This window comes from Astatotilapia calliptera, chromosome 19 (genome assembly GCF_900246225.1).
Source record: "Astatotilapia calliptera chromosome 19, fAstCal1.2, whole genome shotgun sequence".
NCBI classification, from domain to species: Eukaryota; Metazoa; Chordata; class Actinopteri; order Cichliformes; family Cichlidae; genus Astatotilapia; species Astatotilapia calliptera.
In genome coordinates, this window is record NC_039320.1 from 6,872,855 (window position 1) to 6,885,599 (window position 12,745).

General features: G+C 42.0%; 1 protein-coding gene and 1 long non-coding RNA gene across 2 annotated transcripts; one reads left to right on the forward strand and one right to left on the reverse strand.

Moving 5' to 3' along the window:
• Nucleotides 1-826: 826 nt before the first annotated feature.
• Nucleotides 827-2,652, reverse strand: LOC113012338 (uncharacterized). Its single transcript, XR_003270682.1, has 3 exons — nt 1,686-2,652; nt 1,350-1,504; nt 827-1,103 (listed from the first exon to the last, which is right to left on the reverse strand). It is a non-coding gene; the product is annotated as an uncharacterized LOC113012338 (long non-coding RNA).
• Nucleotides 2,653-8,159: 5,507 nt separating this feature from the next.
• LOC113012366 (histone H1-like) lies at nt 8,160-9,124 on the forward strand. The gene is made up of 2 exons (XM_026152509.1): nt 8,160-8,794; nt 8,909-9,124. Exons 1-2 carry the CDS (start codon nt 8,351-8,353, stop codon nt 8,969-8,971), a joined length of 507 nt encoding a protein of 168 aa, XP_026008294.1. The 5' UTR covers nt 8,160-8,350; the 3' UTR covers nt 8,972-9,124.
• Nucleotides 9,125-12,745: the final 3,621 nt, after the last annotated feature.

Sequence of the window (12,745 nt, forward strand, 5' to 3'; positions counted from 1 at the left end):
GCCTGTTGAGAACCTGATGAGAACACTCATGCGTAACTCCAATTAGTGTGGGCACATGTTGTCCCGGAATGAATCACAGAGCAGTTTTTGTGGCTCAGAAATGTCAAAGGAATTAAAATATGATATCAATGGAAAGGAGTCAGTCATTATAAAAGTTATCTTTATTGACATGTTGATAAAGAAAAGGCTGAGTCCAGGGAAACTGTCATATATCTAATCAAGGCCATAATCATAAAATTTGGTTTTGCTTTGTTTGCCTAAATGAACAGAGTTCTTCAGCTGTACATTTAGAGCTACATTAGACCTGCTTACTGATGATAAGGGAACCATTAAGATATAAAGTCATTAAGATTTCAAGAAGGACTAATAATAAGATCCAGATGTAAACCACACAGTAAATTCTGGTCTTTGGAATAAACTCTCTGGGAGTTCAGATTAATTACATTTGAGTGTACATGCGTGACCATCAAATGAACTCTAGTGCAGAGTTAGAGTAACTCTTTTCTGGGAGTTGATTTTTCAACTCTTTATAGGAGTTAAAACTAAACTCTCATTGAGTAAAATTTCTACTACCATATAGAGTAAAATTTAACTCATAACTAGAGTAAAGTTTGATATTAACTCTTTTATAGTGTTACTCATCAAATGAAAAAAGTTTTAGGTTTTAGGTGCAAATTACTACAAAAACAAAATACTGATTATTATGAATGTATGAATTTTATTTATCAAAAATAACATATTCAAATATGAATGCTGCATGGATTAACATGCATTCTGTGTAACAGTACTGTAATAGCATAACATCCACCATTATTGGCAGCTAAAGAGTTGAGGTCAGATAGGCCTAACATTGGGCGAAAAGGAAAAAAAACAGAATTAAAGGGAAAAAATGACTACAGAATAAGCACTTCTTGTAATGCAGTGTTAACGTGAGGAAGACTCTGTAAAGTCTCCATCAAGCCAACAAATTAAGTAATGCAACTCTCTCACAGAACATAAAATTGTGAATCACACCCATATGACATTTGGGCATCAAAACATTTGAAATGTCTTACTTTCTCCCTTTCTAGGACCAGTATCTTCTTAGAAATGGTTTCATTTACCTGAAAAGCAGGACACTGATCATGGAAACACATTTCATGGTTAACATACATAACAAAAACAGCTATATATTTGTAGAGAGAGAGAGAGAGAGAGCAAGTCTTATTACACACTACAGTTGCAGAGCAAACTACATGAAATACTATATTAAATTATTTTTCTCTAATCTGTTTTATCTTCGTGTTTAAGCTTTTTCAAGTAATGGCAACTAAAGAGTCAAGTATAAGTCAATTAAGTACTGTATCTACATTTCTTTCATGTATGCTGTCCAATAGAGGCTGAACCATTTGAAGTCCGGCATCACTTGTGTCACTGCTCTGACTGCTGGTGGTTGAGACAGACAATGTATCTGTTAGACTTGGAGAGGAGGGCTCTTCCACATGTTGCTTCAGGACAGTCAAATCTGAGGGTGACAAATAAAAATATTAGAATATAAGGTATCTACAATCAAAAACACAACACAACAAAGATACCATTTATGCACACAGGGCCAGTAAATTGCACACTTTGATTAAATTATACTTTCTCCCAGGAGAACAGATGGTTATTTTGTATTTTATTATGGTAATATACAATTTACATACCACAAGGTGTGAGTGTCACATAGTGTGTTAGGTCTGAGCAGTCACGCAGCTTCTTGGATGATTGTGTTTCCAGGATGTCTGAAATGCATGTGATAAATCCAACTTACTGTTGAGCCATGAAAGCAGCATTTTGTGATTGTTACCACAGGATATTAGACAAATTAAAAATGTTTATTTAAGAGTAACTGTACAAATCAAATCCTTCAAAATCTATCAGAGCATATATTTACTTACCTTCAGCTGTATAGATGACAGAACACACCTCTTTGACTGCTGCAAGTTCAGGAAAGACATCCTCATCCACCTCTATACCCTGCTCATCTGTGACTTTCAGTGCTGCATTTTCTGGTATGAGAAACTTCTGCTGCACTGAAGTAAAATCATCACTCAGTTACTAACAACATTATCATTTCCTCTTTAATGACTTAGTACAAACCATAACTTATCTGCTCTCACAAAATCTGTGAAGCTGACTTCTTCCAATTTTGCATATTTCTTTGTCTCTCTGTGTTTTACTTTTATCAACATCTTGGCCACCTATGGAAAAAAATACCTTTACTACTATGAAACACAACTCAAGAAGAAGAGGTTGTTTATGGTAATTTCATGTAAACTGTGTATAACTTAGTCAATGAACACTTTCTTACATTGAGTTAGCCTGTCCACACTAAATATTGCTTAAAATCTATTTAGCTAGGCTAGGTTTAGCAGACAATGTGACCGCATGTTTGCTGTGTCCTTGTCTTTACAGTTCTGGAGACAGGGTTGTGTGCACATTTCAGTGTGCAGCAGGACTAACTAACTGATGTCAATGGTACCTCAACATCTCATCAGTGCAGGCTGCACCTCTCTTTGGTTAAATACGGCCATTACCATGAGTCTAAAAAGAATATTACTGTAGTTAGCTAACGTTAAATTAAACGTTAGTGTTAAAATTAAGAAATAGAAATAAACGTTTTCATTGACAACATGAAATTCAATTCAATTCAATTCAATTTTATTTATATAGCGCCAAATCACAACATAAGTCGCCTCAAGGCGCTTCATAGATACAGAGAAAAACCCAACAATCATATGACCCCCTATGAGCAAGCACTTTGGCAACAGTGGGAAGGAAAAACTCCCTTTTAACAGGAAGAAACCTCCGGCAGAACCAGGCTCAGGGAGGGGCGGCCATCTGCTGCGACCGGTTGGGGTGAGAGAAGGAAGACAGGATAAAGACATGCTGTGGAAGAGAGACAGAGGTTAATAACAGATATGATTCAATGCAGAGAGGTCTGTTAATACATAGTGAGTGAGAAAGGTGACTGGAAAGGAAAAACTCGATGCATCATGGGAATCCCCCGGCAGCCTATGTCTATTGCAGCATAACTAAGGGAGGATTCAGGGTCACCTGGTCCAGCCCTAACTATATGCTTTAGCAAAAAGGAAAGTTTTAAGCCTAATCTTAAAAGTAGAGATAGTGTCTGTCTCCCAAATCCAAACTGGAAGCTGGTTCCACAGAAGAGGGGCCTGAAAACTGAAGGCTCTCCCTCCCATTCTACTTTTAAATACTCTAGGAACAACAAGTAGGCCTGCAGAGCGAGAGCGAAGTGCTCTAATAGGGTGATATGGTACTACAAGGTCATTAAGATAAGATGGGGCCTGATTATTTAAGACCTTGTATGTGAGGAGCAGGATCTTGAATTCAATTCTGGATTTAACAGGAAGCCAATGAAGGGAAGCCAAAACAGGAGAAATATGCTCTCTCTTTCTAGTCCCTGTCAGTACTCTTGCTGCAGCATTTTGGATCAGCTGAAGGCTTTTCAGTGAGTTTTTTGGACATCCTGATAATAATGAATTACAGTAGTCCAGCCTGGAAGTAATAAATGCATGAACTAGTTTTTCAGCGTCACTCTGAGACAGGATATTTCTAATTTTAGAGATGTTGCGCAAATGGAAGAACGCAGTCTTACATATTTGTTTAATATGTGCATTGAAGGACATATCCTGGTCAAAAATGACTCCAAGGTTCCTCACAGCGTTACTGGAGGCCAAGGTAATGCCATCTAGAGTAAGAATCTGGTTAGATACCATATTTCTAGGCTTTTCAGGGCCGAGTACAATAACCTCAGTTTTATCTGAATTAAGAAGCAGAAAGTTAGCGGCCATCCAGGTCTTTATGTCTTTAAGACATTCCTGCAGTTTAACTAATTGGTGTGTGTTATCTGGCTTCATGGACAGATAGAGCTGGGTGTCATCTGCATAGCAGTAAAAATGTATGCTCTGTCTTCTAATGATGCTGCCTAAGGGAAGCATGTATAAGCATCTACACTTGAAGTTTGCTGACGACACAGTGGTGTTGGGTGCCATCTCCAACAACGATGAGGCGGCCTACATGGATGAAGTGAAGAATCTGGCATCGTGGTGCCAGGACAACCACCTCCAGCTGAACGTCAGCAAGACCAAGGAGCTGGTGGTGGACTTCAGAAGGGGTCAGCACAGAGACTACAAGCCCATTATCATCAATGGAGCTCCAGTGGAGAGGGTGCAGTCCTTCAAGTATCTTGGTGTCCACATCTCCTCAGACCTGACATGGGCTGCCCACATTCAGGTCCAGACCAAAAAGGCTAGGCAGCGCCTGTATCACCTTCGACAACTGAGGAAGTTCAGGGTCTCTCCAAAGATCCTCAGGATTTTCTATACAGGCGCTGTGGAGAGCATCCTCACACAGAACATGACATCGTGGTTCGGGAACAGCTGTGTGAAGGACCAAAAAGCTCTCCAGAGAGTGATCCGTACAGCAGAACGCTGCTGCAGGATTGCTCTCCCCCCGCTTCAGGACACCTACACCAGGAGATGCCGGACTAGAGCAGCGCAGATACTGAAGGACCCGTCCCATCCTGGCAACAAACTGTTCCAACTTCTGCAATCTGGTAGAAGGTTCCGCATCTTCCGGGCAAGGACAGAGAGACTCAAGAGGAGCTTCTATCCCCAAGCCATCCGTGCCCTAAACACACACACCCGCCCTCTCACATCATCTATAATTGACTGAGACAGGACTCTCTTCCAGACACTAAACCAAGGCACAATGTACATTCCAAATTCCTTTAATTTTAAATATGTTTATATTGTCTATCCTGTAAAACAGTCAGATGTCTATTCATATTAATGTACAGAATTCACCTGCTTGCTGCTACTACTGCACATTCACCCAGTGTATATACTATATATATAAATTTATAATGTTCTTCCTCTACACCCCCCCCCAAATTTTTGCACATGTCGAGGAGCGCGTCAGGCCACATTTCACTGTGTGTTATACTTATATAACTATGCATGTGACAAATAAAGAACCTTGAACCTTGAACCTTGTATAATGTAAACAGAATTGGTCCTAGCACTGAACCCTGTGGAACTCCATAATTAACCTCAGTGTGTGAAGAGGACTCTCCATTTACATGCACAAACTGGAGTCTATTAGATAGATATGATACAAACCACTGCAGTGCAGTACCTGTAATACCTACAGCATGTTCTAATCGCTCTAATAGGATATTATGGTCGACAGTATCGAACGCTGCACTGAGGTCTAGCAGGACAAGCACAGAGATGAGTCCACTGTCAGAGGCAGAGGCGGAGCCAGACATTTGAAACACCCGGGGCTTAGCCCAAAAGGGTAGTATGCATGTGGGTTTTGTTAGAGTTTGTATTGTTGATTGTCATTTATGCTTAGAAATATTTAACCATAGATGCTTAGAGGTGTATAATCAATTGTGTAGTGATAAGTTGTGTGATCTTTAACAGGCTACAGAGGCTTGGTGTGCATTCCACACTAGAATGCACACCTACATCCTGGGAGCACGGGAAGAGGTCGCATCTTGTTTTAATTGTTTTATGGTAGGATTAACGTAGCTACGTCTGTTCTAGTCTAAGTGCTCTTTGTTTAGATGAACTGCAGGACTTCCTCACCGTGTTATCTAGGATGAACCATCTAGGGTGAGGGGGAGGTTACCCTCTTCCTGACCAAGGATGTTTAACCCTTTGATCAGCAACACACACACACACACACACACACACACACACACACACACACACACACACACACACACACACACAGGCAAGGTACTCTTTGTTTGTATGTAGACGTCGTATGTTAATGAACCTATGCATATTCATGTAACCTCAATAAAAGGACAGTGTATGGGAGAACGGACGAGACCAACTGGAGTCAAGCGGTTGTCCGGTTCTCTCCCGTGCACGAGTAACATGAAGAAGTTTGCCTACTTGCGTCTTGCTTGCAGTGTAATTATATTGTCTTAACGTTCCAGCGAATAGGTTTATGCTACAAACCTAACATTAATTGGTCCTTCGATGCCGGATCCCTGGAATCGCATTCACCGAGGGGAGGAGAGGCACGCTGAAAGCCTGACGTCAGCCAGGAAGTTCCTGTGGATTCGCGGTCTGTCTTTTCTCCTCGATGAATGACGGTCGGCGGGATTCGGGCTGATATTACACTCTAAGCAACGCCAAGTAAGTTTAAAGAGGCCGACTCTATAACCGTGTCGTTGTGCAGTCTCCGCCACTGTGTGAGGCGTTGAGAAGAGGCCGACTCTATAACCGTGTCGTTGTGCAGTCTCCGCCACTGTGTGAGGCGTTGAGAAGAGGCCGACTCTATAACCGTGTCGTTGTGCAGTCTCCGCCACTGTGTGAGGCGTTGAGAAGTTCGCTACTTTGTGTAGCGATACCCGGGTTCCTTGCTACTTTGTGGAGCAAGAGGTTCCTCGCTACTTTGTGTGGCTAGAGGTGAGTTCTCCGCCGCTTTGTGGGGCGTTGAGAAGTTCCGCGGGGTCCAGATTGTGCTGGACGATAGGCCTATTTTGTGTTGTTTTTGTTGTCGTCGTCGTCGTTGTTGTTGTTGTTGTGTGGGTGTGTGCGGAGCAGAACATGTGGTCTGTGACACCGACTGTTGTTGTTATCATGGGTTTCTAAGTAACCAAGAGTGAGTCGGAGGGAGACAGACGTTTGTGCTGGACTTTGCTCCTGGCAGCACAAAGTATTTATGTAAAAAAGAGAGGGAGCGACGGCTCCACAGCTGCGCGGGTTCACGCGAGCGCGGTCACGCGGGTTTCGCGCGGACCTGAGCCGTGCGGTTAATCGCAGGCTTAAAAATGGAAGAGATTAAAATGTTAGAAGTTTTCAGAAAACACACCAGCCTTGAAGAGCGTGTGGAGAAGGCCAGCCCACATCAGCAGCTATGCTCTGGTGGGTGGCTGTCCCCCCACCCCTTGCTGAGACAAAACGTTAACTCTTCAGCCTGTGTGCCAGACCATAGACGTAATTGAGGTGGATAGTTGTTAAAAGTCATCTACATTACGCTTGTGGTTGCTTAAATTCAGTACGATGACATGTGAGGTGAAGTGATATAGATAAATATTTAAACTAATGAAGTGCATAGAGGCACTTGACCTGTGTGGAAGACTGTCGTCTTATTATGAACCATTGTTGAGATGTAGAGCACACCTGTGAAAACAACTAATATGCTCAACCCTGTATGAAACATCTAAAAGTACATGATGGAGAAGCTGAGTTGAATATGAAAGTGTAAGACTTTGCCACTGTGGGCAGAGCAACTACTGTGTGATGTTGCGTTGCAGTTTTTTTTTTTTTCTTCTGAGCTGATGAGCAGGCTACACATTATCAGATCGAGAGCTGTCTGAGAACTACTCTAAGAGAGGGAAACAGCGCTATGATAACTGTGATAACTGGAGTGTGCAACGTTTCCATGAGCAGTTTTCCTGCATCTTGACTTGTGTGTAGAGTGTTCATAACATCAGCATCATGTTTTTGATTATTTGTTTGTTGGGTTGAAAAATAGTTAAATAAACTGGTGATCATATTTACGGATCACCATGGCACATATCATCAGCCATGTGATTTATTTTTGCAGATGACAAAGTGAGTGTGAATGTGTCTGACATCACAGTGTTTTTGTGCGCTGTGCAAGAGTAATTGCCTTTGATTGTGAGTGACAGCGGTGATTTTGCAGGTCACCAGCTATTGTAAATAAAAAAAATTTAAAAAAAAGAGTGAATAAGAGGGAGAATTTATATTGTAGGAAAAAATAATCATAGGAAAAAGGTTTTGTGTTGATCAACCAAAAAAAACAACTACAATTTCATTTTCTGCTTTTAAGAAAGGACTGTTCACAAAAACACAGAGCGAGAGAGAGAGAGAGATATGTGTTGATTAAGCAGTGATGATAATAATGAAATGTCTTAGTTTGTCACTTTCAGGTGAAAAGCAGACCTGAATCAATTTTCCACATGCAGCGGTCGGAAGAAAGTTATAGTTTAACATCATTGGAAACATGCAGGCCAAGTTTCTGGCTGACTTATTTACAGTGCCATGTGTTTCTCAACCTCACAAGCGAGCTCACTCCTCCCTGAAGATAAGGAATGCAGCTCCATGATAAAGAGACAGCAGCAAGTCCTGAGCACAAAAAGTCCCAGCAGCAGCAGCAGAAGAAAGCAAACCCATCTTCCTGTCTGATTGGATGAATTCCACGGAGGGGCGAGCAAGATGGCGGTGGCAGCATGTTGAAATGCTCAAAAAGGACTGAGTGACTCGGGCAAGCCACATGCAGCTAGCATGCTGGCTAGCGACATGAAAGAAATGGACCCTTCATGATGCGTTCAACGTGCCAGCGCTGTGGTGGGAAAGGCTCCATCATAAACACGCCCTGCGCCGAGGTTCAGGCCAAGAAGAAGAAGACGATGACTTCCAAGCCCAAGAAGGTCGGCCTCAGCGTGGGCGAGCTGATTGTGAAAGCCGTGGCCGCTCTCAAGAAGGCTCTGGCTGCCGGAGGCTACGATGTGGACAAGAACAAGGCCCGTGTCAAGACCGCCATCAAGAGTCTGGTGGCGAAGGGCACTCTGGTGCAGACCAAGGGCACCGGGGCCTCCGGATCCTTCAAGATGAACAGGGTTACTGAGACCAAAGCTAAGACGCCCGCTGCGGCCAAAGCCAAGAAACCGGCAGCAGCTGCTAAGAAGTCGCCCAGGAAGGCAGCAGCAGCAGCACTTCAGCCACTAGCACGAAGTCAACCGCATCAGAGGACAATAGTGAGAGTGGCTGTGACTTCACTGTGCATGTGAAGAAAACGTTTGAGGAGAACTGAACAGTTGGAGTTTGACATTTGCCACCTGTGGAGTAAAATGGCAAGAAGAGACAGTGGGACACAGGACAAAGCTGAAGGAGAACTGCCGGCTGTTGGACTGTTGAAGTGGGAGAGGACAACAGAGTGAGAAGACTAGGTGAGAACGCATAGGAATTATTTAATGTGGGAAATCAAAATTTGGGTTAGCAAACCTGGGGAAAAGAAAACTGACTGCTTAAGTTGGAAAATTGAGACGGAGTCTGAAACATTGCGAAAATAGAAACATATACAAAATCACACACACACACACAAGCAGAACATGCATTAACCCTACTAACAATTCCAAACACAAAATGACTCATGAAGACTCATAGCACATTAGTTAAGAAATGATTAAATAATAGCAGAGAAGTGTGTAGGAAAGGCAGCTTTAAGAACATGCTCTGCTGGAGATGCAGCTCCACAGACATGCATTAGACCTGCCTAATAACACAAACACATGTAATGAAAATTAGCTTGTTATCTTTCATCAGTGTTACAATAGTGTCAATTTAGCAGACACTTGTTATCAAATGCTGAATTTATCCTAAAGAAAAAAAATTGACTCTCCAAGTTGCAGGACAACAATTTAACTTTTGTGGGAAAAAAAAAAAAAAAAAAAAAAAATCCTGGTTTGATAAACCAGTGATCAGACAATAAATTTAGTTGTTAAAATGGTAAATTGGGAGAAGCTTCCTGCTTGATTGAGGCAGCATAAGTAATTTACTGTATGAGGGAAATTGTCTTTTGTGATACTATTTTGAACATGCTTTTCTGTCGTCCTGTCAACTTAGTGGGTTAATAGCTGATATGCAAATTAGTTGATTGGTTTTAGATTAATGAAAGGTGATTGAATTCTAGCACGAGTGAATGAGATGTGTTGGAGTTTGTTGTGTGTTGAGTAGAGACTCTAAAACACTGAGTTTCCTGCTTTGATGTGCGAGTGAATCCTGTATTTAGATACACAACTCTGAATACGTCAGAACAGACTGTTTTGTGAAGTGCATGACAGCATGTCACATGTTTTATGATGAAGGGAAAAGGAAAATTGAATAAAATAGATCTGTGGCCTAAATGAGTGAAGAGCACAGACCTGGTAATTAAACTCATAGCTAATATGACATTAGGGTTATGTTGTGTGTTGTGCAGTTGATGGTTGGTTTGGAGTGAATCTAGCTGATGATTCTTCTCCTGTTGTGAAGTTGATGAGGAGTTTGTGTCATGACTTAACAAGGCCTTTTTATTTTGATACTTTCACAGTGCACTGAAAGTTTTGTTTGATAATCTCTGTTCTTTAAGCAGATCTGCACGTCGGGAATTAAAAGCGCTACACGTCGTCGAGAAAATTGTGCCAAGTGAGTTCTCCACATTTAAATGGACTCTGGAGAAAGCCACTTATTTGGGACAATTATTAAATGACAGTCCCAGTCCAAAAGGATTCAGCGATGTAATCCAAACTAAAGTTCTTCTTTTTCTTTTTGAAATGACGTCATTTTGCTGAGAGTGGAAACTAAATGCGACGATAGGTTCCACTATCAGCAAAGAAAGAAAGAATGAATGCATGAATGAGTGAGTGAAAGGAAAACAAACTGACTGACTGGTAAAAGCTGACAAAAGCTGACAAGACTTTACTGATGTAACACGACTGTGTGAAGTTGACCCCCGCCTGGCAGGGGTGCAGATGAGTCTGTGTGTGCTTCCCTTTACAGGAGCAGAAAGATGACAGCAACACTCGAGGTTGTGTGATGATTTAACATTTTAAATGCCATTTTCTGTGTCTGTGAATTTACTATGTGTGCGTCATTCACTAGCTTGTGTGCTCACAGAGATATCTGTGACAAAGTATGCATACGCCTGCGCAAGCGCTAACATTTGCATTTTCGTTTTTACAGCATTACGGTTCTTCATGTGTTTGATCATGTGATTTATAGGAATACTGGCTAATGTTTCTCTACTACAAGATTTCTGGGTTTATGTGTGAAGAAAACTGTAGTTACAGGCATATGTTGATGGAGAAATTAATATAGTTTGAGACATACTGTGATGAGACCAGTGTTACTTTTTCCACAGCGAGTGTTAACTTTATGGTGTTTTATGGCACCTCTAGAATCCGTTGACCTGTGTCTGACCTCCGTCTGACCACAGTCAATGTGTATTGCTAATGTTTGTTTCTTTGAGAATGCTGTAGTAGATTCAGCTGAAGCGGACAAGTGACATGGGTAAAATAAATAAGAGATTACGGTAATTATGGAATAGTTTATTATGGGCTCATTTGCTGGCCACTTTTGAACCCATAATAATAATATATGAGTGGAGTGACTTTGCTTAAGAGAAGTCACTGATTACATTAATGTTAACAGAGTACATGGGATAATCCATGTCTGAGGTGAATTAGGGTAATAGTTGTAGTTACTGATTTGAGAAAACCTGCACATGACACTTGTCTTGCTGATGTTGAATGCTTATTACTCTTATGATACAATTGTTTACAGGTATGAAGTTTGGTTTCACTTCCAGATTTTGCTTTCCAGGCCGTGATGGTGTGTATGCAGGCTCCTGGGAGAGCCAGGTGTTAAGCAAACTTAATATGCAACACACGCTAACATCTTTTATTGCAGGGTTACGGAGCTACTCCAGAGGAGATGCCCTGATGTTGCCTGGGACATGATCTAGCTAATCTTTTTCTTTAAGACAGGGATCCAGGTTTGGTGAGTTGACGCATGGGAATGTCCATGTGTCAAGAGGAGGGGTCCAAGGATTAACATTAAACAATGTTTACTATTATTGTTGCAGTGATTTGTGTGATTAGCCGTTTTATTTACAAATATTAAACCTATGCAAGTGGTGCATCCATGTTCAGATGAGGCTTTGATGGCCTATAAGTGAAGTTCACTGAACTAAAGAATGTGGTTTGATGATTGTTGATATGCTCTCCAAATAGAAGTTTTTCTTCTTAGCAAGGAAATACAGGTGCAGCAGTAATCTCCTGAGAAATCTTCAGAGGCCCAGTGAGAAGCGTGAACCATTCCAGGCATAGCTGACAGCCAGGCAGTGGTTGAGGTCAAAGGTCAAGCTGGTTGGGGCCCATCATGAGATCAGACCTTGGAGCCACAGCAAGGACCATGAAACTGCCTGCAAAATAGAGGAGAGGATCGTCCACAAGATGGGAGCTGAGGCCAGGAGAGAGGCTTCAGGAGGATCAGAGATCATCTTCAGCACAGCAGACATCACACAGAGAGCTGTGCTACTGAGCTTCCAGGAGATTTTAAATAAAATGAAAGATTCAATATTGACGCTGAGGAAGACAACTAAGGTGTACGACGTGCTCTGCCTTAAACCTTCAGCAGCGTTGGAACATGAAAACTCGTGGGATGAGGGGAGCGTGCCAAGCTCCATCGACAGCGCAGAAGGAGTTCGAGGATGACATCATGATTCTGTGAAAGCACAGGAACCAGAAGCTATGGTGGTGATGACAGCAGTTTCCTATGAACATCACCTAATGCTGTGCCACTATACTGTGCATACGATGACACTCTGAAGGCTGCTGGGATCATAACAGCAGTAAGATGACGGAACCCAGCACCCTTTCCACAGAGAGCTTTTTCTGCAGAGCGTGGACAATTAAGGAGTCATAAATATCCCCCTCACAAGACGAAGGTCTGAAGTCAGGTGATGGGGGCTGGTAAGAGGCCATAAAACTAGAGTGCTGAGAGGTCTGCAGCTTTGGAAATAGCTGAGACCCATGTTGACAAACAACAAAACTAACTGGTATGTTTGAATGTTTATTCTACATACATTTGGACTCTGGTCCTATGGACAACGAAACAACTAGAAGAGACATTCATGACGCCCTGCAGAACTCAAACCACTCTGCAGAGAGACA